General features: G+C 39.0%; 1 protein-coding gene across 1 annotated transcript; it reads right to left on the reverse strand.

Moving 5' to 3' along the window:
- Nucleotides 1-1,896: 1,896 nt before the first annotated feature.
- On the reverse strand, nucleotides 1,897-15,336 carry LOC136556449 (solute carrier organic anion transporter family member 1B3-like). The gene is made up of 14 exons (XM_066549669.1): nucleotides 15,208-15,336; nucleotides 13,809-13,950; nucleotides 13,599-13,731; nucleotides 12,179-12,294; nucleotides 11,426-11,572; nucleotides 11,212-11,310; nucleotides 9,120-9,365; nucleotides 8,094-8,258; nucleotides 7,445-7,640; nucleotides 6,411-6,573; nucleotides 5,533-5,717; nucleotides 4,486-4,550; nucleotides 4,226-4,343; nucleotides 1,897-2,293 (listed from the first exon to the last, which is right to left on the reverse strand). The coding sequence occupies exons 1-14, from the start codon at nucleotides 15,334-15,336 to the stop codon at nucleotides 2,080-2,082; spliced, it is 2,118 nt and encodes a 705-aa protein (XP_066405766.1). The 3' UTR covers nucleotides 1,897-2,079.
- Nucleotides 15,337-22,727: the final 7,391 nt, after the last annotated feature.

The following is a 22,727-nucleotide window of genomic DNA, read 5'->3' on the forward strand; positions in this document are numbered from 1 at the left end:
CTGGATTTGCATCAGTAGAGGCCGTTGTCACCAAAATAAAACTGAAAGATTTTTTTGTCTTTGTGTCATATGTCTGTGATGCATTTTATTGCCTGTAGACTCTACTACAGAATAAACCTGTAGCAGCATCCATGGGATGGTGTGCACCACATAAAAACAGAATGAGCCTTTCTCATGTCTTGCATTGGTTCAGACATAAAGCTTTGCACACAGACTTGGAAAAACACTTCTTTTTTTTTTAAGGTGTTCCAGCTTTGTCTTGAAGAGGAGATACTCAAAAAAAAAAAAAGTGGAAACATCTTAAGCAAAGCATGCTTTGCTAAAAAGTATTTCTGTATTGATTTTGGACATCAGGTACTTCTTAAAAAGGGGGAAAGATTCCGCACAGTTATTTTCCTGAGCACTAATAAAAAAGACAAAAATAATTCCCTCACCTGCTTTAGGCACAGAAAGTAGCAAGATGGGAAAAGACTTTTCTTCTTTTCCTATGTTTTTCTCCTGCCCATTGTGCATGCACTGAACAATGTAAATTTATTTTGCAGTTCGCATCATGTCACCTTTGGTGTGTTTCTTCTGGAGTGGTGACTCCACCACTTCTCTGGGCACTCTATTCCAAGCATTTCTGTCAAGAAAATATTCCTGATGGCCAAGCTGAGCCTCTCCTAGCCCAGCTTGAGGCCTTTTCCCCTCTCCTCTTGCTGATAACCCAGGAGAAGAGCCTGACCCCCCCTGGATCCTGGCAGGGAGTGGTAGAGAGCCACCGGGTTCCCTGAGCCTCATTTTCCCCAGGCTAAAGAAGTATAAAGAACTTCTCTAGTTTTGATGGATGGAGAATCTCTACCTTCAGTAAATATCACTTTATTTGGAAAAAAAGTCCCATTTTTCTCCCTTCAGCTGCTACATCACTGCTAAGTGACTGTCGTGACAGACAACACATTTCAGAACAATTCAGCATTTTGCTCAACACATATATATATATATTTTTATATCTAATATGTCTATTAAACATCTCCCACTGAGCCTTGAGCATCTATTTTAAAGTGTCAACCTTCCTGTTGTGAAATGGTTCTCAAGTGCTCTTCTTTTTATTTAAAGTCATAACAAGTTGTCAAGCTCCAAGTGAGGCGAACACAGTGAAGGCAAACCAACAAATACACAGAGGCAGCTTTGAGTATACGAGCCGAGGTGTACGAGCTGAGGGAATGTTAAGGTGTGTGGGAACAGGGATGAGTGTTTTTTCTGGCTGCTGATGAATTTTTCCCGGGAAAACCAAAGCTGATAATAAAAGATCGATAATTGTCATGGCAATGGGGAGTAACGCTGGCGTTTGGGTGTCCTCTGCCGGACACTGAGGGCATCGCAACCCAGCCACGAGTATTTCCTGTGCTTCAGAATCTCTTTAAAAAAAAAAAAAAAAAAAAAAAAAAAAAAAAGTATTTTTGAATAAAATTCCATGACTCGAGGACTTTAAAAAAGCCCATAATTGTCTTTATGAAAACGTGGGTGTATTTTTAAGCAGGTGTAACATTTTCAGCTGAGGTAAGACAAAATGCTTCTTGGAAAAATACTGCTTTTGCCCATTTTGAGATAAAAACCAGGTGCAATGATGCAATTAGGTGAGGTGTTTGGCTTAAATGCTTTGGCTTATCGTGAATTTTGGTTGAATTTGATGGAGTCAGAAAGCCTGTCCCAGCCTTGAGCTTGTCTCTGCTGTGTTAATCCCCTGGAGGGGTCAGGATCACTTTTTGTGAGCCTTTGGCACGTGGATGTTTTGGCAGCTCTTTGATCCCACAAAAAAACCCCAGACTGGCTCTGTCAGAACTGCCAAGGAGGTTTTAATTTTTCAGTTGTGTAACTCATTCTGTTATTACTGTTAATCAGGTACACATCAGGCACTTTCATTCTTGTTTGTTAGTGTTTATTGCTGTTGTTTGCAGTTTTTATATTAGTTATGCTTTCTGTACATATTTATTATTTATTAGTTATGCTCTCTGTACATATTTATTTTTTAGTTACTCACAGCGTTTTGAATGGTGTTTCTAAAAGAAGCTGACCTGATTCACATGTCTAAATTTCTTTCTAAATAGAGGATTCATTCTCTGCATCAGAAGAACCTGGCAAACGTTCTTTGATCTTGCAGTTGTCTTCTTTATTCACAGCAGCATCTTCTTGTCCATTCTCTACAGGCCTGGAGTTCTTATTTTGAAAGTGTTTCTTTATCAATGTATAAAAAATTATTGCAACCAAAAAGGAAGGACCTCTTAAAAGTGCTCCTAAACCAAGGTAGACATACCTCTGGGACAGAGCACAGAAAATTAGGCCAGGTGTTGAATTTTTCAAAAACACTAAAGAAAATCACTTTAATGGCTTTTAAGGCTCTCATATATACCAAAAAAAAAAAAAAAAACAAACCCCAAAAAAAAAACCAAAAAAAAACCAACTTAGGGGAAGACATTAAAACACATTGTTTGTGAATGATACCAAAAACTGGACATTTTTCCTTGCAAAAACTTCTCTTAAAGAACTGGTAATATTCTTTTTGCTTATGAAGATAATTTCAAAGTGAAACTTCCATCATCTTGCCTTTTTTTTTTTCCCAAGATTTTTGGATCACTTTAAGCCTTTAGACTCTTTAGGGCTAGAAATATATTATGGTCACCACCACAGTGGTCTATTGGAATTAAAAATAAAAAACACGTCAGAAGTAGCCAAGATTTGAGTGAAATTGAGAAAAATCTATGGAGCATTCCTCCAGGAGACTGATAGTGTTTGAGTTTCCTCAACACCTCCAGCTACTCAGTACAATATTCTCCATGGACTTTTCCTCAAAAGTGGCCAATGCACAGAGTTAACTTTATTGCCAGTGTGAAGAAACTACCTGCAAATAAGGTAAATTTGGGTAACTTTCCTCTTTAAAGCCCTAAGGTCTGAGGTATTTTTAATATAAGTATACTAAAAATATAATACTATAATAAAAGTATATATATAAAGTATATAATAAAGTACTATATATAAAAGTATATAATATATATTTTAGTATAAGTATAATATTGTGTATTTTTAATATAAGTATATTAAAAATTTCAATAAAAATGTTACATAAGTATAAATAAAATAAATAAATAATAAATAAATTTTAAAAATAAAATAATAAATAATTTTAATATAAGTATATTAAAAATACACAATTCATTCCAGAAATCCCTGTCATGGATATTAAATTTCTTTTTTACAACATTAAAACTGACTAAAAATTGGGAGCTTAACATTTGATCTCAAGATTTTTCAGTTTCAGAAATTCTGGACCGACTTTAAGCTGAGCCCAGAGTTAATATCTGACCATGATTTTGGATCACACCCTTCAGTGTAAGAGAACAGAGCATGCCTTTCCATTTCACTGACATATTTTATCGAAATCCTTTCACTAGGATTTTTCTCCTGAGAAGCCTCAGAAAAGAAATGTAAACAATAATTATCTTGTGGAATGTGGTCTGGAGATGGTTTACCATCTTTGACTGGTCACAGGTGGATTGTTTTCACTTGTTGACCAACCGTGGTCCACTCTGTGGAGGCTCTGAGTCTGTCACAGGTTTTTTATTTTCATTCTTTTCTAGCCTTCTAATGTCTCCATTCTTCTATTCTTTAGCGTAGTTTTAGTATTTCCATAATATAATATAATATAATATAATATAATATAATATAATATAATATAATATAATATAATATAATATAATATAATATAATATAATATAATATAATATAATATAATATAATATAATATAATATAATATAATATAATATAATATATCAGCCTTCTGAAACATGGAGTCAAGATTCTCATCTCTCCTGTGCCTCCTTTTGTGTCCATTGCTGTACATGCATCTGTTTTATCCTCCCTCTCTTTCTAGTGCTCTCTATGTGCTCTCTTAGCACATAAGCAGCATTTCACCACATAAGGCAAATAAACAATGTTAGTCAGGATTTAATTTTCAGTAAATAAATTTCCACTTCGTTCCCTCCAAAATTCTTCAGCTATTATTTTGCTTTCTCATGTGCATGTGAGAGTTTAAGCTTGGATTCAGAATACCTCATATTGTCACAAATTTATCAGTAGTTTAATTTCAATCAGATTGTCATCAGACAATCAGATTGTCCTCAGTCCTGGGGACCCACAAACACCACCACATTTCCACAGGGAGGTGTTTTTTGGCCTAATTTTCTTTACCTGTTTGCATTGGAGTCGTAGAGCCTGCAAGCCCCTCTCTTCCCACAGCTGGTGCTGCCCCACTTCAGGCAGGTCCTGTCAATGGCTGCACCAAAATAAACTGGTGCTGGGATCCCAGCTGCAAGGAGACAGCAGAAAATAGGACAGGGCTTCACAGGAGAGGACATCCTCTTAGAAATCAGATTTATATTCCCTTAGGGCTGGTTACAGGCTCCCAGAGCAGCACCAGGGGGGCTGGACCCTGCAATGGTTTCTCTTACCCAGCATTCTCATAACCAGTGTGAAGAGACCAACTGCAAGAGCTTTGAGCTCTGGCTGGACACATCTGCAAAAAAGAGGGATAAGTAAGAAGTGATGGCTTATTTAGTGCTTAGACATGCCTATTAAATGCTGTTAAATAACCTGAATTTAATATCCTTGTTGGAAGAAGAGTGCTTCCTTCATCTGCTGAGGTGTGTTCAGTGGTATGAAAAAGGTGAATTAATCTACTGATTTTCATCAAATAGCTCCTGGTAATTCCATTCCCTATGCATAACTGAGGAATTGAAGTTTTAAAGCCATAACCAGATGCGTCCTGACCTTTTGGAAATGAGCTCTCCAACTTCCCTCTTGGGCATACATTTCCCTACTTGATGGAATATTTCATGGGAAATATCCTACTGCCTTAAGACAAAAGAGTTGCAGGTAGAAGGGTCAGTGCAGCATCTTTCTGTGCTTGAACAGAATTCCTCTGTGCAAGGACACATCTTGGACCTCACAAAGCCTCTTGGCTCATCTGTTTTCTGGGGAATTGTACTGCAGGCATCAGAAATGGGCACTGGTCTTGAATTCATTCTATCTCCAGCCTCTGCCATCTCCTTGCACATCCAGAAATCCTGGCAACTGCATGGCACTTTCAAAATCCAAGCAGAAAAGAGGACATGTTCTGGAAAACCTGATTACAGAACCAGAGAATCACAAAATGGTTTGGTTTGGAAGGGATGTTAAAGAATTGTCTTGTTCCAAAACCATGGGCAGGGACACCTTTCTCTGTCCCAGGTTGCTCCAAGCCCCATCCAGCCTGGCCTTGGACATTTCCAGGAATCCAGGGGCAGCCACAGCTTCTCTGGGCCAGGGCCTCAGCGCCCTCACAGGGAGGAATTTCCTCTAACCTAAACTTTCTCTCTTCAGTCTGAACCCATTACTCCTTGTCCTACCACTACAGCTCCTGATCAGCAAGAAACTCCTTTCTTTTCTAAGATAAGAAACCAAACATGACTTTGAAACCCTCCCTAGAGAGCCTTTGGACAGCAGCCAGCTGTACTCACCTAAACGTCAGCATGTATGAAGGAGTGGCTCCCAGGGCATAGAAAAATCCACCTATGACTTGTATTACTGTGTAATAAATGAAATTCCTCGAGCAATCATCACTTTTTGGACATTGCCCCAAGGTGGCAGAATTGTTTCCTGTCCATGAACTGCTGATTTCAAGACATCTGCAGTTATGGAAGACCTGGAAGACACAAAACAGGTTTGGTAGGACACTGCTCATGAAATGGAGATTCTGGAGGAGAGAAAACAGAGTAAAGAGATGGCTCCAGACCATTTATATTCTGGAGTGATCAGGAAACATGCAAAAGGCACAGCCCAATGAAGGTTTACATCCATGGACTGGAGATTTGTCTCTGGAACTCTGGGCATTATCTCCATGCCAAGCAAAAATCAGTCACCCAGAGAAACAAGCAGTTTCTGACATCCCTCACATGGAGGAAACAAGCTGCCTTGCCTTAATCCATTTTTCATATTTAAACATTAATGATAACTAGCAGGGAAGATACTACTCTATCTTAGTGTATGTCAATTGTCAGGTAAAGCCTCAGAGCAGCCAAAATGACATTTGTGAAAGGCAAAGCCTGTGGAAAACCTTCAGGCAACATGAAACCAATTTGATTTGTGTGTTTCCCCCTTTTGTGCTCAACCTACAGAAGACGAAAGTTAATATCTAGAACAGGGACCTAGGGCCTTTTGCCTATTGTGCAATAACTCAGAGAAATCTCTCTTTTCTGTGCTGTAAGTAGCCAGAAATCAAAAATCCCTTACTGACCAGTCCCCAGTAACATTGGCTTTCCTGAAATGCTTTATCCTACCAAATCCCTGATGGTACATGGCAAATAGGCTGGTAGGGAACCAAAGCAGAGTCTCTTACTGTGTTCTTTCCATGTCCCACAGAAGTGCCACAGCCAGCCAGACATGCAGAGACGTAGGTGATGCCATTGGCTCCACACACAGGATCCCACACGTTGGAGGCACACTTGCAGTGAGAGTTGCATTCCGAAAATAGGGAATTGTTGTGGTACGGAATGGGGTTGCTTGGAAATTAAATTCAGACAAGTGTAAGGCATTTTTAATTCAGTGTTGGAGTCAGTGAAGTCCCTTCTGTGTGACAGTGTTGCTGCTCTGAACCCCACCTCACACGCCCAGAACATGTTTTACAACTGAGTTTCCACATCTCTATTGGTCTGTTTGAGATTCCATCCTACTTGCACTGATATTAAAGCCATTGATAGATTACAGTGAAATTTAAAACAAATTAAGCCTTGCTACTGATTTCACAGATGTAGACAGAAAAGAGAAAGGAGGGAGAGGTCATTTGGGCTCACCCCTAACTGAATTTAGAGCTGGCAGGAGTTATCACAGTCTTATCAATATATCAGTTGGTAAAAATGCACGAGTGGCAGAAACCAAATCTCCTGCTATCTGTAGTTAAAAAATACTCCTCTGTTAAAGCCTAGCCTAACTTTTCATCAAGGATATGAAGAATGCAGTATTATCTTTTGCTTTCAGACATCCCCTGTGTATTGAACAAAAAGATATGTCTTCACTCATCTTCTCCTTCCTAGGAAAATGAAACTGATGTGCTTGCCATTTTTTCATCCCAGTGCTCCCTTAGCATATTCCCTGGTCCACCATTTACATTCCTAGTGAAAACCTTGCACAGCAATATTCCCACCCTCCCCCAGCAAAACAACCTGCATTGCTAATGAAGCAATTCCTAATTAATCTTTAACCAGCCTTGGGTTTTGTCAGGCTGACCAACAAAACTACCCCAGTGACATGTGGCAGTGCTCACTTTCTCTCAAGCATTGCAAAAGCATGTTTCTCCTTTAGCCTTGATGCCACAGTACATTTTTTTGAGAACTATGGAGAAAAAAACAATCTTTTTTTCTGTTTTATACTCACCCTTCATAGGACACTGTCATTCCTGCCACCATGTAGTTATCACAGCCAACAAAAAAGTGTAACAAGCTCATGGCATAGGACAAAAATGACATGATAAATGAAAACTTGGTCGCTGCAATGATGCCCATTTTATACTTTTTCATTATAAGCCCTCCTAGGAAAATCCCAAGACCTACAGGAGGTAAGGTTGTAATTCCTGAAAGAGATTATAGAAGGGGAATGTTAGAATTCAAGGATCATTATAGTCCTAAGAGCCAAAGTCTGTCCTTAGTTTTTTGTTCCTGTCAGCTTTATGGTCGGTTTGTGTTCACTCCAACCCCTGGGGGTTGCTGTTTGTGAAGTGCCTAACCCTCCAAATCCACTCCCATTGCAAGCAACTTGCCAGATGCTGCAGCAACTAAAACTTCCACTCCCCACTCATTGCATATTTGGGGTGCCCTTCCTATAAATATAATATAAATGCAATGTAATTTAATACAACCTTAAAATTTCTTATGGTCCCATAGGCACAAACCCCGTATTTTTAATAATTCAGGTTCAGGTCAGACCACCATTTACATCCACCTGCTCTGCATGGAATTGAGCCCCAGATAAAGCCCACCAGAACCTATCCCCATGGACTGCTGGCAGCAGAAGCAGCTCTTCTCACCTATTAGGAAGTTGGATTTGGATGTAGATTGTCCATACTGCTGTTCCATGTACTTTGGTTTGTAAGTCACGAAACCAATAAAACTACTGAACTGTAACAGTGAGCAACACAAAAATGTAAAGTACATTCGATTACCCAATACCTTTTTCAGGGAGTTATAGAAATCTGAAAGAAAGGGACATATGAATTGGCATTGAAAGATGCATGGCATAATTACTGGTGAGTAACCTGCAAAACTTAGGGCAAGGTCCTGCTCTCAGCTGTCCAAGGGCAAGCTGTACTGATCTTCATTTGCATGAGGGTACCTGAAAGCAAAATCAGGTTCTTGAAAAACACCAAAGGTTGAGATACAGGAAGAGAATCCTAAAAGGAGACAGAAGTATGGGTTAAGGTCTGGCTGCTCTGTTGAGATATGCACATGAAGACTAAGGGGCTCCACATAGCCCAGACTTTGTTCAGCTTGCATGAATATTATCACAGGTTCAAGGCTAAGTGAGAGCTGCCTCAGTGGGGTTGTCTCAGTGTCTTCCACTGGGATCTGAACAAAAAATTTGACAAATGAAGCAAAGCCACTTCTTTCCATCACCTTTCCATCACTTTTTTTGGCCTAAGGACTGCACAACCAGAACTATTCAAGACCAAAGTATTTTCATCAGGCACCAATGTACTTCAGAGTCTCCATGAACTCTCTCAAATAAATAATTTGTCTTTCCATGTGGCAAAGGGAGCCTTTGAATATTTCCTTTAGATTCAGATACAGGAACACTTTTCCACTGTTCAAATTTCTTCCAGTGCAAAATGTTAGAGGTAGGTGCCACTCAGGTGATGATTTATTTCAGGTGATGCATGCAGAACCTCAGAGTCCTGAATACTTCTAATAATTTTTGGTGGACCTTTCTTTCCTGGGGATAGCTGCCTGGTTTAGATGGAAGTGCAGGGAGGCAAAATATTTTGCAGAACTGTTACATTTCCTATGTGTGCTGTGCCTATTGCTTTTCACATTTATACGACATGAGAAACACTTGCCTTTCAGCATCACTGACCACTTCCTTGGCTTGGTTTTTTCAGGAGAAAGTTTATTCCCCATGGCACCCATGTTTTCCAAGAGCCCATGTGAAGCTTTGTCCTTCTTGGCTCCCTCTGGCTTTTTCAGGCTCTTTGGCAGGAAGCAAAATGGAATAGCAGATAGGAAACTGGCTGCTCCACCTATCAAAAAGCCAAGCCACCATGCACCCACCCAGCGGGAATCCTGTGGGGTGATGGTGATGCTCCCTGGAAATGAGGGAAACAGGCACAAGTCACCCCAGTGGAGAAGCTGAACCTTCCCAGCCTTTTTCTGCTACATTTTATAGTGCCTGACTTCCAGCAATAAACATCTAGTGAGGGGCCATCCATGCAGTGAAGGCATCAGGAATCATACCCTGGATTGTGTTATAGAATCATGGATTGCTTCGGATTGGAAGGTGTCCTGTGGGCAGGGACACCTCAGGGGTGACCAGGATGGTCTGAGACCCTCCAGCCTGGCCTTGGACACTTCCAGGGATGGGGCACCCACAGCTTCTCTGGACAACTGGTTCCCATGCCTTACCATCCTTGCACGGAAGAACTTCTTCCTAACGTCTAATCCAACCTTACTCTCTTTTGGTTTGAAGCCATTCCTGTTTGTCCAGTGTTATTTTATCTGCCATTCTACACCTTCCACTGACTGATGTTTTGTGGCAGACACAGCAACACCAAGGTCCTTCCCCAGCACATGGGAAACCACACAGGCTTCAAGCGTGGTGTGCTTTTTGGCTCCTGAGACCTTGCTCTGCTTTCCTAAATTGTGTAGATTGCTATTAAGCAATTGGACATTCTCTGTAGTGAATGTCCAATTCTCTGTCAGTGAAATTACCTATGGCTTTAAATGTACTGCAAGGGAGATGAGAGTAGCTAGTTCTATCTTTATGGTTTTTAATTCTGGCATGTTTGGTGGGTAAGCAAGATTTTAAGACTTTTCACTGCATGACCAGAATTGGCTCAGTGTCTTTACTCCTAAATAAAATCAAACATTGGCTTAACAAAGGGCAAAGACAAAATAGTTCACCTATCTAGCTACAGAATTCTGAAGATCTGAAAACTTCTCTGTCCTGCTAGAAAAACAAGGAACAGCCACCACTTACAGGGATTGTGTCCCCTCTGGCATTGTGCAGATGTGAGCACATACATGTGTTTTCATTTCATCTGAATAAGCAAGGGCTGAGAAAATATGTATTTTGTGCTGCAAAATTATGTGAAATGTAATGTAATGTAAAATACTCAGTGGAAAGGGTGGGTCATTCCCCCAAAGTGTAAACCTGCTGTACTAGCAGAATTTTTTTTGTTAAAATTCCAGTTTAGAAAAAATCTTGGTTCTGTGAGAGTTCTTGGTACTAATTCTTAGGCTTAAGTGTGTATTACAACCCTTTAATATTAAAGCACAGTTCTAAAATATTCTCCCAGTCTAACTCTGCTTTTACTCTAAAAGCTTTCAGTAATTCAATAAATAAAAATTAATAATTTATTTCAATAATAATTTATTATTCTAATTGAAATAATTTACTTATAATAAACCATAATAATATATAATATTATATACATTATATATAATGTATATAATTATATATTATATACTATATACATTTATATATACAATTATATACAACATATATATACTATATATGTTGTATATATACTATATATGTTATATATTATATATATAACATATATAGTATATATACAACATATATGGTATATATACTATATATGTTATGGTATACATTATATATAATATATGATATGTATTATATACAGAATAATATAATATATATTATACATAATATAATATTATATATTATAATAATACATATAATTATAATTATAGTATACATAATATATATTATGTATGTTATATATCTAATAATATTTATAATTCAATTAAAATAAAAAAATCAATCAATTCTACACTAAAACCAAATAAATATAATTCAAACATAACATATATAATATAATTAATATAATGCATACATATGAAACCATTTATAGGCAATTCTTGTGAACAAGCATCAGCTCACTTTCACTTTTCCTCTCTTTTGCTTACCTGGATCCACAAATCCAATATCCACGTACAGCTTTGCACACAGAGATCCCAGCAGGAAGCCAAACATGGGGCCCATCATGGCTATGGTGTGCAAAAAGCCTGAAAATACAATGATGCACGTGCTAGTACCCTCTGATGGCTGAATGCTGTCTTCTGCAGAGGGTGCTCCACCTCCCACACTGGGAATGTCTCAGTTTATTCATGTTGAGATTACCTACATACAGAGGAACATTCTCTTCTTTAGCAAAATCATCGAGGTAAGAGATGCCCAGGGGTGTTATTGGTGTCTCACCAATCCCACGTAACATGTTCCCCAGTAAAATATAGATCCACATATATGATGTTGGCTCCTTCTCACAGCCTGCAGAGGATATAATATTATATATAAAATAAAAAAACCCCAAAAACAAAAACAAAAAAACCCCCCATATTATTTTGTAATAAAATATTTGAATGGGAAACTGGGGAAAAACCACAGGAAATATAGCACATTAAATGATTATAGATTAGAAATCAAGGTATTAAGAACATTTCCTTATAGAAGATAAATGAAACGCTGTCAATCCCATTATAAATTTTTATGATCTTTTAATAACACGTTCTTCCACCTCCATTGCATTTGATTTCTAAAAGCACAGGTAAGTATCACCCATCAGAAAAAAAGCTCATTAAAAAAATAACTTACTGCTATTTTCATAAATATATTACTTGGAATATATCATGTGTCTTTAATGTGAGAAGTTTCAGATGGTTTTTGGTGCAGAGCTTGGCTCTTCTCTACCTGTGTCCCATACAAACAACACATGAAACAGTTGTATTCCATATTTTAAGGAGGATTAGAGCAATCATCATTTACTTCTGTTAATCTCCATACAGTTTCTTGTCCTGTCCCCAACTCCAGGTCCAGGTAACTGAGTCCTTGCAACCAAGGACAAAACAAGCTCCTGTATCATTTCCAGTTCCATACCTGCTCGTGAGAGTTCATGGACAGTGTCATTCACATCCTGATGCAAGGAGCAGGGATTTATGCTGGAATTTAGGCTGGCTGAAGCAGCTGTGTGTGATGTTGTCTCATACTTGTAGCTGCAAACACACAACAGGAGGTTTAGAAGCAGTGCTCACTAGGGAAACACCAGTTTGGTAGGGCTGGAACCACCTTGGCTGCTGTTTCCTTAAAGAGAAAGGTATCTTTGGTTAAATATCAGTTCAAAGGAGCAAATAAGATTGTTAAAGAACATCCTAGAAAACAAAAATCCTGAAGTTAAGAACAAATAAAACTTGGAATTCTCTGTCTGGAAGGCATAATGGTTTAAGCTGGAAAATTCAAAAGGGATTGTGAAAATATTTCAGATAGGATTGAATTTTTGGCATCTAAATTGAGGGTCAGGTCCAAGTGATCTCCCTGTGTTGACCCCACAGCCAAGGAGAAAAAGATGAGTGTCTTGAGTCTGAGCAAAGGACCCCTTTCCGTCTTAGACATGTGTTTGGTCTGTTCAGCTGCTCCAACATGATCCCTCTCCCAGAAACGAGTGCTGCTGAGGGGCAAAGTACAATTAGCTTTAGCAGAATAACATGGCAAAGCACACATTCTGCTTCAAGGAACTGCCCTGGCTCTGTCAGACCAGGCAGGCTTATTTTTCAGGTTGGAACAAAGAGCACTCATCAGTGCTGAGCAGTTCCCTTACAAATGCTCAGGCTCAGGTTCTTGAGTTGCCCAGTGTAGGTGAGGATGATCCATGGTCTGTCTTAAAGAGTGAAAAACTGATAATACATCTGGTTCTAGTGTGAGATCCACTAACATGAAAGAAAGCATTCCTCAGTTTTCTTTTTGCAGTAGTATACCTAAAATTATTCTAATATATTTAAGGAATCAACAGAAATATGTCTTACTCTATTGGTCATCCCTGTGCTCAAGCTATGGCTAGAAACATTATCACACATAAGCACAATGCAGTAATTCCCTGAGCCTGGAGAAGGTGAATAAAAATAAACAAGACACAGAAAATCAGTTTAACAAGGCATCTGCATTTGGAACAGAAAAATTCTGTTATGAGTTCTACCAGCACTCATCCATTTGCAGGCTCCAGCACCATTGCATTCTTTGGCTCCTTTCTGAACAAGCCTGAGTGGAAACTAAAGCACTGGGATGTTGTCATTTTTTTGAGGAGTTAAACTTCCACTTAAGAACAGCTGTATTTTTTAAATCAACATTCTTTGTCGCAACAGTGGTGTGTGTGTGTCACGTGGGGTTTGTTGCACTTGGAAGTGAGATTCCACAGGCCTTTGGAAGTCTAAGGCTAAATATACAACAAGTTTCATTTAAAAACCAGAAAGCACAATGCAACTCCAGCGTGAGGTCACCCAAATAAACCACAATCAGTACTTACTATCCCATGAAGAAATGAGGCATGGCTGACAAAAAGCATCCCAAAGCCATTGCAAAGGATCCCACAGCTATTACTTTGGGCCTGTGCAGCTTAGCTCCAAAATAGCTTACAAATGCAATCACCAGCAGGTTGCCTGCAAGGTAAAGAACCAGAATGAGTGCCAGGTGCTCTCTCTGAGCAGCTCTCTGTGTGTCAGGGAACATCCATTACCCATCTCAAAGCTCCCGTCGACGAGCCCTGCAACAGAGGAGGTCAGGTCAAACCTCCTCTCAATCTGAGTGATGGAGCTCTTCATTATGGTCCCACACAGGGCTTTACTGAAGTAGCTGAAGGACAGAGCAGCCAGAAACACCTGGGGAAAGATTCAGACGAGAAAGGGGAGGGACAGGCAGGAGAACTGGTCACAGAGGGATCAAACATGTTTAAAATGGTGCAGAGCCATCATCATCATGACACATTTGTGATTTGAATTGGAGTGGCAAAGTTAATCTGAACCCAAATTACCTCTTGCTTGGGTCACATGTCCCTTATTTTAGGCCAATTCATAACTGCTTCTAACTCAATCATATGGCACCATTTTGATGCTTTAAGCAAGCTTTTATAATAGTACCACATTCCTCATACTGATGTAACAGGTTGAGCTCATCTCTGTGTCATACAATATAATCTGAAATGTTGCTTGTATACCATATATCTCACAAGGAAAAGCTTAATAGTCTTTTGTAGTTTGACTGTTGCTTCCACCAACACAACTGGTGGCTTTTGCAAATAGAGATAGATTTGGAAAAATATTTAAGTTTGTTTAAAAATTATCCAGTGATTTCCACATAGTCTAAAAACCAAATAGATTTCTTGCTCACTGGGCAAGAGTTCTAATACAACAGAAACTTGGGTAAATAAATAAAGTAAATATAGGTTTAGACACCGCAATGCTATCTACTATAAGAAATGAAGCCAATCCAGGAAGCAAAAGCTTGAAAATTGGTATATTTACTCTCTTTTTGTCAGGAAGGAAGAGAAAAATCTTCCAAGTCTGGGGTTTGTCCTGGTATGTTCTATATTTTCTGAGCTTGACTGGCAAAATTTCTGAGAATCACCATTTTGCCAGATGCCAGCAGTATTCTCAGAGGGTTTGGCTGAAATCTCAACCTGCTGATAAGCATGAAAACAACAACAAAAATCACTGGGGTCGTTTGGGGTTTACAATGCAATCCTCAAGTCAGTGACAAAACATTTAATGAAATGTGGTTCACCTCACCTTGTTCTGACCCTATGAGACAACAACCTCCAGACAAATGCATTGTAGGCACCCAACTGAGGCTGCTTCAAGTTTTCCACTTGAAGCTGCTGCCTCTTTTTAATGACCAAGAAGAGGATTCACCTACAAGTAACTTGTGAATAAATATGGTAGATCGTGAATTTTTATTTTCTTTGGGGAAAATATAATATCTGACTGTCCCCTGGACCTGTAGTGCATATCCAGCTCCTCCAAGGATAGGGATAGGAATGAAGGAATTTGGCATGTCACAAATGTCACATCTGAACAATATTTCTTAACAAAAAAAACCAAAAAAAGGTAATTCATGGTGATATTCCTAAGGCACCAAACCTTCAATCCAGTGCGAGAGGAAGTCTTTTTGACTGGTGGGTTTTTGTTTCCTTCATCATCCAAAAGCTGGTCAGGCTCTGCCTCCTGGTTTGAGTCACTGGTGTTGCTGGGTTTGGTTTCCACAGTCATGGCTGATTTCTTTACTGAGTGATCTGAACTCAAGAGAAAACAGCAAAGCACATTTGCCACCATGGAGTTGCTCAAGAACCTCTCTGGTGAATCTGGTGAAACTAATTACAGGAAAATGCTGAGATGTTGAAACTGAACCTTGCTACTTAAAACAATGTGGCATGACTTGCATGTTTCAAAGCGTATATTTGTTTAAATTCTGAAACATCTAGTTTTGACAACTTTTGTTTTTTTAAAAGACATGAACACCCACCTTTCTACCTTGTCCTGTCCTTTAGTGCTAAAAAGGCAGTTTGGATGGAGGAGTAAGAGAAAAAGTTTCTGTCCAAAAATAAACTACAAGGGTTAACAAAGCAGTAGTGCTGAAGCACAGGGAGTCCCAGGAAGCTCTAAATTTGCAGGTCATGTGGCTTACCACTCAGGCTTTGATTTGGTAAAATCTGTAGCAACACTGTGACATCCAATTTATTCCTTTACACTGGCTTGTTGGAAACAATTCTTAGTGACAAAAGAGTTTATTCTTTCACCTAGCTGACCTTCTGTAAGGATATTACTTTTTTTTTTTCCTTGCAATAATATGCAGGGTATCCCCGATCTCTTTCTGTTTGCAGACTGCTGTCTATATGCCCAAATGCTTGAAATGATCAGCAGAAATGCTCCAGTTCCCCCAGGAACATCCTGTGGCCATAGACAATGTATATCCTTTGACACATCATAATGTTTTAGTGCTGAAAGCCTTGTTTGGTTATTAAGTTGTATTTTGGTTTATTGCAATGGATAGTTCAATACTTCACCTTTTTTTTTCCTCCGCTTTTTAAAACTCTGTATCTGAGAGATGGACAACAGCTACAAAAGGAAACTTGAGAGAAAAGCTGTAAAGGAAGCCTATATATCTGTTTCCAAAGTTTATTTAAAGAATGAAAACACTTGCCTGTTTGTGCAACTCCCTCTACAATCAGAACAGATTTCTCAAGGACGATCCAGAAGCCACTGCAGAGCCCCTCAGAAAAAAATGGGTCACTTGAAACAAGGCATGTTCAGATCTGCAGATAAGAGTATTGCAATTAATGCCCTCAAATCAGAACTCAGAAATCACAGCTCACATGATCTGATTTGTTTCACCTTTCACAATACTCTCCTCATTTGAGAAAACAGCGAAAAAGAGAGAGAGGGGAAACAAATCACACAAAGAGAGGTTTTATATGCTTGAATGCAGCTGAAAAAAGTTGGATGAACTTTTCCAATGCTGGAAAAGGGCCATCTTCTTTCCCACTGCTAATATCTACTTCCCAAACACTTTTGTGGCTATGCTATGAGGCTGGGTCAGCACATGTACTAGGACAAAAGAATTGGCTTCTCCTTCCTCTTGGCTACTCAGACAGATAGGAACAAGAAGTAGAGAAAGTATTTCTCCAAGACTGCACAGCTAGAACAAAAATGTTATGAAATAAAATTCCTGATGCTCAGGAAAAGCTAGTACACAAATACTTCTGAGCAGCTTCTCCTCTGAAATTCACCTGTCTTTGTGCAGCCTGAAGATACAAACTTCTCCTTGAAATTATGATACATTGATGACCACAATAATATGCTGGGGGAGCATATCATTGCAGGATTGGAGAAGTGGATTTTTTTTTTTGAGAGTTTAAAGGTACAACATGCCTTAGAATCTGGTGACAGTATGTCCTCCCACCCTCAGATGACCCTGACCTACACAGATATCAGCTGCAGATGGAAGAGATGAAGGCTGGGGAAATTCCAGGCCACAAGAACATTAGGAAAAAAATGATAAAAGGTCAATTGACAATTGATGACAACATACAGTAGCTGCTGAGCCTAGTAATTATAAGTATTGATAAAGTCGTTATTTTAGATTTTTTTCATTAGCATTTTTTTCATGTTTAATAAATAAAGGGTCTGGTTAAAAATATGAAGTATGAAAGCAAAAGTAGGAAGCTTTCTGCACCAAATGTGTCCTTTCACTAATATGAGTTCTCTAAAACTATCACTCTTGGCCTGCACAAGCTACTCTTTTGTAATGGTGATAAGAGAGAGTTGCATTTGCAGAAAGACAGGATGAGGCAAGTAAATAATTGGTATTGTTTAGGTAGTCAATGAGCCTAAACATAAATTAACCCATCTTTCTTCCTAGGGGAAGAAAACAGACCTTTCCCAAAAAACCAAGGGAAAAAAATCCACTAAAAAGTTCTAAGCAGTACAGACAGATGAAATTTAACACTCAGTTCACTTTTTGGAACATCTGAAAAATTCACTAGATTTTATGCTCAGTACAGTCTCTTCTGAGAACCACTTTGGATGGGAGCAAAGCAAGGCTCCCAACTAACAATCAGTTAGTTTGTTATGTTATTTGTTATAGTTTGTGCATTGTTTGTGCTGCTGGGAGCTGACAGCTTCCAGGACACCACAGGAATTCATGCAGCAATTGCAGCTCAGTTGCAGAGGGAATGCAGTCAGCCCTGCAAAGGAGAGATCTCTTCAGTGCTTCAGGGGACATGATCTGATAGGGGCCACAGCCTAACTCTAGTAGATATGTTCCTTATTGGATAAGAAAAAAAACAGCTTTGTTTTATACCCTGTAATTACAATCAAATTATAATGAATAAGAACATCAACTAAAAAAAACCTCCACATGAATAACGGGTAATAAGTTTACAAAGGTCAAGACAATGGTTTGCTGCAGGCCTTGTAGAGTCTTACAAAAGAGAAATATAGTGATATTTGAGGACTTTTGAGAAGGCAGCAAAGACACTTTAGGTCTTTGGGCTGATTGTCACCACAGTTGCACTCTCAGAGACTTGCCATCACCCATCAGAAGAGCAAATCACAAATCAAGAGCCACATTTCCTCCAGTAATTTATGGAACTGCAATGATTTACACTAACTGCAGTGCTAATCCAACTGTCTGATTTTTAAATACACCTTTGAAGTTCAGCTAACATGAAAAATGAGTATCAGAGAGCTGTGCAGACCCCAATGCTCATTGCTCAAGACACACCATGCTGACAGCTCAGAGACACACACACAGTGCAGGATGCCACCATTAAAGCACTGACACTTCCACCAGGACTGGTTCTGCTGCTGCCAATTACAGCAAATTACAGCTACTGGAAACCACACAGGTCCTTTTTGATAGCTGCAATCACTAACAACATTTTAAAGACAAACAGAAAGAGTATTGAAGAGGTTCCTAAACAGAAAGAGTATTGAAGAGGTTCCTACCTAGGTTCTGCATCCACAACAACAGCAGTTATGCTACTAGACAAATGCTCAAAAGTCTGAGAATTCTCTCCTTAAGCAAAGCTCTGCTGGTATATGGTAGAAGAATCATTAACTTCCAACTCAAACCAATGTTTTAATCTTGTCTCCTCCCAGTTCTGCCCTCTGTTAAAGGTCCCAAAATCCATGTTTGTCCACAGAGGTCAAAAGTTAATTAGGAAGAAGACGTGCAAGTGTGCTCCTTTTGTAAATTTTTGTGAAGCATCTTTTTTTTTTTTTCCTGAAATTGTCTAGATTATAATGGTTCACACCTTCCTGGTGTTTAAAAATATGGTGTCCCAACTTTAGAAATATTCCTTTTTCTAATGCATTTTGTTATGAAGGCTTATTTTCATAGTCTGTGGCTAAAATCTATTCAGTTCAGATCCGCTAGAGCCAGCCAACTTGCAGGAAGAGAAAATGTAATGCCTTGGATATATGGAATAAAGAGGGTGTTCAATAATCATTTACACTTAGAAGATTGTTCATATTTATTGTTTATTGCTATTAGCAGCAGAGGCAGGTGAAATATGAACGTTTATTAGGGCTCTGTGTACTTTGGAGCAGCCCTTTATCACTTACAGTCCTAGTTCAAGGAAACCCAGACAGGTTTATTTGGTTGTGTCCCTGCTGTGCCTTCTGCCTGATTCCTGAGAGTAATTGTACTTAAAAGGTAAGTTACTCTTGAGGCAGGTGTCTGCCTGGATGTTACACCAAAATATCCCATTCCTGGTAGCTCCTGTCCCTTCCCTGCCAGCACTCTCACCACGTCCCCAGTGTGATTTCCTCACAGAAATCAACCAGCTCAGTCAGACCTTGATGTACCCTTGATAAATCCATGCTGACTCTTCCAAATCACAGCCCATTGTGTCCTATAGTGGCTTCAAGGCCACTTAACTTGCTCTATAATCTTCCATAAACCTCTGCTGCTATTTTATTGATTCATTTTGGCTGTAACTTTTTGTGCAGAACAATTTTTAGTTTTCCATGACTAAGTGATCAATAATGTGATCACTTCATTCATCAGTGCAGAGAAAATCCATGGTGTTAGGTTACGATTGCATCCATTATATTTAAGTCTGAATGAATAAAAACCTAACACAACCAACATTGCCATCACTGCAATTTTTCTAAAAGAGTTGTCCTCACAGTCAGAGCATTACTGAGCATTAAATACATGCAAGAAGTGGAAATTCATGGGCCTCTTTTTTTCAGTTAGTGATCCTTCATGTCCTGCTGTGGCATAAAACACCAACTACCCACTTCTAGTCCCAAGACAAGCATGTATTCCCTGTTTTACAAAGTTTTATGGTGAAGCTTTGCATTCCCAAGGTTTCATTTTCAGGTTGTCTTCAGATGTATTAACAGACCTACCCAAGTGGGTTTTTGGCCTTTTAATCCTAAACATCTGGAAAGGGATAGAGCAAAAATTACTCTCTTACTTTGGAGCAGTAGAACCTGTAGAAAAAGATGCTACTTTCTTTTTCATAAAAGGGAAACATTCTTTGTTTCCCTTATATGATAAAGAACATTTCCTTGTTTTCATCATTCTGACAAGTGAATACAAATCAGTTTCTTCCTATTTTTTCCTAGCCCTGTATATACCATTAATGTATAACTTTCCAAGATTAAAATATCTTTTATACTTTGCTTTCAGTATGACTGAGAAGAATTTTTCTATCTTCAGACTGCTGCTGTCCAAGCTGTCTGTGAAAGCAGAAATCAAAGCTGACCTCTTGAACTGTTGATTAAAACTGCCAGAATGGGAAACTACTGAAGTAAAATTAGACTGTGGTCTTACACCTAAAAAAATGAAAAATATCTCTTTTTCCATCCCAGACCCCCCTCTATATTACTCACACTTGCAGGAAAAATATAAATAAAAAGGATTATGATAGTAAAACATCCCCTTAATAAGAACACTGAGCTATCAGTAATTTCTGATTCCTGCTGAGGGTTAAAAGCAGTCCTTACAAAAGCCACAGTGAGTCACTTTTAGCACCTTTAGCTCCCTGAGTCACCTTTAGCTGGCTGCAGACTCCTCCAGGCAGAGGGTGGCAGCAGATCCCACCAGGAGCAGCTGACAAGGCACAGTTGGTAGGGGCAGGCAGCAGGAGCAGGAGCTGCTCCCAGGCAGGGGCCAGCTGGAGCAGGCAGCTTTGATCAGAGCCCTTCTTATTCTCAGGATGCTAATCCCCAGATACAGAAAATCGATGTATTTTAAAATTTAACTCTTTGTTAACAAACTAAATAAAAGGGACAGTGTACAGCAAGTGTTAGCAAATACTCCTGTAGTTAAGCTACTACAGGAATCCTCTGAGGGTGAAAATAGACTTTTCCACAACAGAAAAAGGTTATTTGGTGCTCCTGTCCCTGTGTCTAGTTTCTCTTTAGTGCTGTTGAGCTAACAAGTGAGGAAAACAGCTGATCTGTGGTCTCCATCTTAGGCAGTGTCTGGGAATTTATCCTTCCACCGCACAGTGGAGCATTTGTCTTTCAAAAGAACTTGACAATTTTCTCATTGATTTGCCTCATGCATCTATCTGGGGAAAAGTAGATCATGATATGCTGTTTTAATGATATTTTTTCTTTTTTTTTTTTTCCTATTTAAAATATAAAGAGTAGATATTGATGCTGGTTGTACAGCTTCTCTTTGCATTCAACCTTACCCTGCAGCTTGGACTGGAGCTGTTACTACAGACACAGAATTAATTAAGTGTAAATCACTGGCAGGTGAGAGTGCTTAGACCTTTTTAGTAACTCATCCAAATGTGAGCAGCATCACAGAACAGCAGAAACAATAACCATGCTGACTTCAGGTGAAACCCCAGGACAAACCCCCCAACACCTTCACATGGTCTGGGATATTAACTGAGCTAACAGGACTGAAAAAATTAATATGACTCACATAATTAAATACCTGTTATTATATACAAAACCACTGTCATAAACTGCTCATCTGTTTTGTTACACTAGAGCAGATCTTTTACAAGAATGGGTGAGTCTTTAATTTTTCCTGACAGAAAAATCTATCAGATGTCAGAAACAGCCCATAGACTGTTCTAGTGGAAAAAAACATATTTCTATTATAGTTTTATCCTGCTTGATTTCCAGACACTGAAAAACAGTTTGTCTGCACAGTTAGATAAACAGATTTTTGCTGACTGTATAATCTTACCACGTGTTGGTTTTTACTTAAACAAGTTTGTGTTTTCCCACATCTTATTTTAGAAGTGCCAACATCACAGGATCAACAAGAGGGCTCTGGTTGTGCACAACAACCTTTCAAACTTACCATGCTCAACAGCCATGAGAGAGAGCTTCCTGGCCTGGTCACCATCCAGCTGTGAGAATGTGCTCCATGTGCTGCCCACTAAATCCTTTCCTTATTTACTCTCTTCAAAATTCAATGAACTGCAATAATCTGGGATGAGCTGTTGGTTAACTAACCTGCTGATATTAGCCACATGTTGCTTAAGTAAGGTCCTTTTAATGTGCCCTTCAAATCACCATTAAAGGGCCCCACATTTAAATTGCCCCTCATCATTTTTACAGCAGTTATGGACTTTTTGCCATCTAGGGGTTGACTAGCACTGGAGGAGGAATTGCCTCATGCACCACCTGCTTCCTGATGCTCCAGGGCACAAAAAAAGGTAACCAGACTGGTTTTCAGATCTGTGATCCCTCTAAGCAACAGCCTTTGGGCTAGATTATTAATAATTATTAATAATGTTTATCTATTTGCAAGTGCTTTTAAAATACCCCTGCAACCTAGCTGCTTGCAAGTCTATGCACTTCAGAGCTTCTAGAATTTTAAGTAACTTTTAATGTTTTGCAGAATTAGGCTGCATGTTGTGTCATCATCAGCCAAAGTTGTGCTGTCAGTGTTTTCTCTCGGATTGTACCGATTGTGCTGTTATTTCAAAATATTGCAATAGTGCTTTCATACATCAACCTTCCTCATTATTTTGAGCATTTCAATGAGGCAATCTATATTTATTCAGCCTGTTTACTCTTTGTGAGATATCCACACCCCTTGCTCTCTGTTTTTTGGTAATTCCCTCTGATGCTGGGATGGCATGAGGTCCATAACTATATTTAATATATCAGCTATAGCT

The sequence above is a fragment of the Molothrus aeneus genome, chromosome 5, assembly GCF_037042795.1.
Source record: "Molothrus aeneus isolate 106 chromosome 5, BPBGC_Maene_1.0, whole genome shotgun sequence".
Classification (NCBI taxonomy): domain Eukaryota; kingdom Metazoa; phylum Chordata; class Aves; order Passeriformes; family Icteridae; genus Molothrus; species Molothrus aeneus.

Bases quoted from the DNA above. Each gene is read 5' to 3' on its own strand.
- LOC136556449 (XM_066549669.1), bottom strand. From the start codon at position 15,336: ATGACTGTGGAAACCAAACCCAGCAACACCAGTGACTCAAACCAGGAG. The intron at 12,295-13,598 runs GTAAGTACTGAT...GTGTGTTTGCAG, and splicing joins CCTCATTTCTTCATGGGATA to CTACAAGTATGAGACAACAT. The intron at 7,641-8,093 runs GTGAGAAGAGCT...AATCTCTTTCAG, and splicing joins CAAATCCAACTTCCTAATAG to GAATTACAACCTTACCTCCT.